Genomic DNA, 4,084 nt, shown 5'->3' on the forward strand with positions numbered 1-4,084 from the left:
GTCCAAGGGGGGAAATATACGCTCCATGTCCCATTATAGGAGAAGGGCTATCCTTTCGTCAGCGCGCCCATTACTCCCCCTATCATTTCCCCAAATCTAAAACCTGTTTTCAATCAACACAGCCAAACGAGTGCCTGTCCAAGAGAGGGGGAGAGAGAGAGAGAAAGGAGAGAGAGAGCAAAGGAGAGAAAGCAGTAGAGATGGACAGTCAGGGTAGGGGTAGAGGGAGAGCGATTGAGAGCTCTTTCCTTCTTTCTTCCAGTGATTGGAGCGTTTTGCATTCTGTATGTGTGTGTGATTGAATCCGTCTCCTAAATTAGGGCTGTCGACTCGAGGAGCTGAATGTCCTTAACCCCCCTCCCCATATCCAATGCCCATCCTCTGCTACTTGTGTGCGTGCGTGTGTGTGTGTGTGTCACATCATTGGTGAATATTGTAAGTGTAGCCTGGGTAAAAGGTTTACGTTGAGCCATTGATTGCTAATGCTATGTTGTATGCGTATTTGTGAGGAAGCATTGTTAGAACATCAAAATTCAAACTTCAATAGCTGTTCTAGTAACTTGATTTCTGTTCCAAAAGGCGGTACTACCGAATAATAAAAACTGCAAAAAAAAAAAACAACAAAAAAAACTGCAAAAAAAGAAAAGAAAAAGGAATACATTTTAATTTAAAGAAGCAGGCCTGTTTTCACAACTAGCACTGCACAAACCTTTGGGAATTAATCACATAACAAATAAAAGAAGACTTTTGAAAGTTATGTACAAGACCCAACAGAAGTGTAAGAAAACATGTACGTGTGTGCAGTCTTACTTCTCTCATCACCCTGAAGTACTTTGGCAGCAGCATAATCCCAGTCAAAGATGAACCTGTAGAAGCACAGCTGGTTGTACAGGGCCTTCTCGGAGTACTGTGGAGGAAACACACACAGACCAACACAGATTAAACACAAGGGGAAGGGGAAGGGGACGCACAATGTTAATGTTAATAATAAAAAAATATTGTGGCAAAAACGTTTTGTGGTCGATAGCGAGCTTCAGATAAAGATTAAAATCTGTTTACCTCACTGTATGAAACCCATTCGAAGTGAAATATAGCGTAGGGAGCCACTGAGTCACTTCTTTAGTGCCACAATAATCCTTGTGACTGATAGCAGAAACATTGCATTTTATAATAACATTAACACAGAAACTGTATTTTATGTGAGTGAGTCATGTCATGGCTGATACCCAATCCAATTAATAAGGATGTTGCCAGCATAGCAGATTGATGCATCAACAAGTGTCAACAACCTGGTTACAAAATGGTTGCGAATGCAGTCACATTTACATAAAAATCAGGGCTGATTGGGGAATATTTTAATGGATCCGCTAAATCGGCTAAAATAAAGACGACCAAAATCCAATCCTGTCTTTAATGTGTTTCGTCAGCCTGCTCGTGTTGCAGTGCGGCTATTCTTAATGACAGCTGAGTCCACACTGTGAACATTTCACTGCATGTAAGAGGGAACATTGTGTGAACGTTCAAATATATATATATATATATATATAATTTAACTATATATATATATATAATATATAATATTTATTATATATAATATATACATGTTTGGTGCACGATGATTGGACACTTGTTTTTTGGACACCCCGAAGTTTTGGCAAAATTTTATTGAATGACCCAAGAAACAAAATTCTGTCTTATTACGAGACCGATGTAACAGAACCAATTCACACAGGCCAGCTTTCCTAAACTTGTTAAAATGTCAACACGGAGGCAGCAGCAGGTACCCTATACTGTCCATTAATTACAAACTAAATTTTGGTGGAAGTAACTTTTTCATGGGCAGGACCCAAAATTTAAAATCCCCCTCCAGACACGTTTATCGTTTTGAAGAATATTTTTTTCCTGTTAGACTTAAAAGCAGCTACTCAATTATATTAGCATTTTTCACTATTTTCTTTTACATTTTATGACATAAAAGATTAACAGGATTCAGAAAAATATCATTAGTTAGTCCTTGTCTGAACTTCTTTTAGTATTTCTGGTAAGGTATTGTTAATCGGGGTGCATCGAATTGTTCATTTTTCAGTTATCAATATCTTAATAATAATTTTCTCAATTAATTGATTAATCGTTTAGTTCTACTAAAGGGTGAGAAATTAGTTTGAAATGTCCTTCACAATTCCAAAAGCCCAAAGCTGAGTCTTCAAATTGCAAAGTATTTCACATTTGAGAATAAAAAACTGTGAAATTAAAAAATGACTTAATCGTAAAAAAGTTCTGTCATCTGCTAATCTATAAATGTTTCATCTTTTTTGTTAATGTTAGTAAGAGGAGACTTTGACATGACTCCTGTACCAAGAGGAATCCACCTGCACACACACACACACTAACACTAAGAAAGAGCTCTAAGTTTTTTTGTGCTTCAGCAGTCAACACTTCCAGCTCTAAATGAATAGACCTTAAATCGGTCTACTTCAAAACATACTCTCTCTCCACACACACACACACACACACCACACACACAACACACACACACCACACCACTGAATAGAGCTCAAACGGTTCCACTTGTACCTCCTCCGCTTAATCAAAGCTCTCTATTCAACAAATTGACCTTTTGTTCAAAACAGGATTATCACCTTCTCTGGTCTTCATTCACCCTTTCTCTCTCCTCCCTCCCCCTTCTTCTCTTGCCCCTCAGCCGTTTCAGGGGCGACCGCATGACGAGGGTAATTGCAATAATTTGTTAAAATGCCATGGCAACGGTGTTTAGATGGGAGGGGTTTAAAGAAAAAGGAGAAAAAAAAGAAGAATTGGGTGGTTCAGGAAACAAGCGAATCTCTCATTTTGCCAAAGACAGCGGGACAGAGGAGGAAAGGACTGAAACAGTGTGTGTGTGTGTGTGTGGTGTGTGTGTGTTATGAGTGTTGGAGAGAGTGAGGAGTCAACAAGTGTTTGCCATTCTCAGGGTGCTGTTTATTGATAATGTAGGGATGAGGTGGGGGGACAGGAGTATTTCGCTAATGATTAATTCTCTGCGGTCCTAGCTTAGGACGCCAACACACATACATGTATATTGGCGCAAACACACACACACACACACACACACACACACACCACACACACACAGAGGTGCAGAGCTTTCACTCTATCTGGCCAGACAAACAGCTCTATTTGAACTTCCCTCAGCCTGAAAGGAATCCTTAATTACACAATATTACCCCTCTTCATTGCGCGCTGTGTGTGCTGTGTCCACTGCTGGTTCAGCCTCCAGTGGTGTGTGTGATGTGTGTGTTGTGTGTGTGTGTGTGTGTGTGTGTGTTTGCCGCGTGTGAGGTGTAAGTATTCAGTGGTAGCAGTGTTTTCAACACATCGTGACAAAGGCGGTTGAGGGGGCTCGCTCCCACACATTCACCAAACTAATTGATTTCTGTTCAGCACTGTGGGAGGTAACCCCCACATACACACACAACTTTTACAGACAGTGCATTCTCTCACTCAAGACCAAGGTGTTAGAAGCTACCGAGAGAGAGACCTCTACAAAGACAACACAGGCATCCAGTTTACTTCACTCTCAGGCTGCCCGTCAGGCTCCAGTACAGTGGACAACTTACCCTAAAACACACTTCACATCTTCCGTTTCACTCATAAAAAGGAATTTACCAGCGTAATCTCATTTTGCATATCAATTTGCAAACAATGTACCAACGTAAATCAGACGAACTGCATAGGCGACTTTTAAAAGCAACAGAGAAATAAAATCCACCTGTTTTTAACTTTTGGCTGGTGGAAAAGTTGGTACCGTGAAAAACTGAAACCTTCCTCAAATGAATTATTGACACGAACATAAATTCATATTGCCTTTGTGTTTTCTCACAATGCTTTCACTTTGAAGTTTGACTGATGCTCATTTAAATACATCATCTTGTTGCACACTTTCTGAATTGTTTTAATGGCACCTAACTGGAAAATTACCGCCACCAGCTATTTATATCTCAATGTACCAACCCCTAATAATTGCAGCAGTGATGGGAAATAAATTAAATAATTTTTTTTTTTTTTTTTTTTTTTTTTTTTTTAAATT

General features: G+C 39.5%; 1 protein-coding gene across 1 annotated transcript in view; it reads right to left on the reverse strand.

Annotated features, from left to right (window-relative positions):
* Positions 1-810: 810 nt before the first annotated feature.
* The window catches only part of pola1 (polymerase (DNA directed), alpha 1), a gene marked incomplete at its 3' end in the record, with an annotated part of 42,550 nt that continues 39,276 nt past the window's right edge, over positions 811-4,084 (reverse strand). The window contains 1 exon segment of the mRNA XM_035653674.1: positions 811-907. Coding sequence (XP_035509567.1) covers positions 811-907 — 97 coding nt within the window.

The sequence above is a fragment of the Morone saxatilis genome, unplaced genomic scaffold, assembly GCF_004916995.1.
Source record: "Morone saxatilis isolate NCDOM2014 unplaced genomic scaffold, NCSU_SB_2.0 Contig0, whole genome shotgun sequence".
NCBI classification, from domain to species: domain Eukaryota; kingdom Metazoa; phylum Chordata; class Actinopteri; family Moronidae; genus Morone; species Morone saxatilis.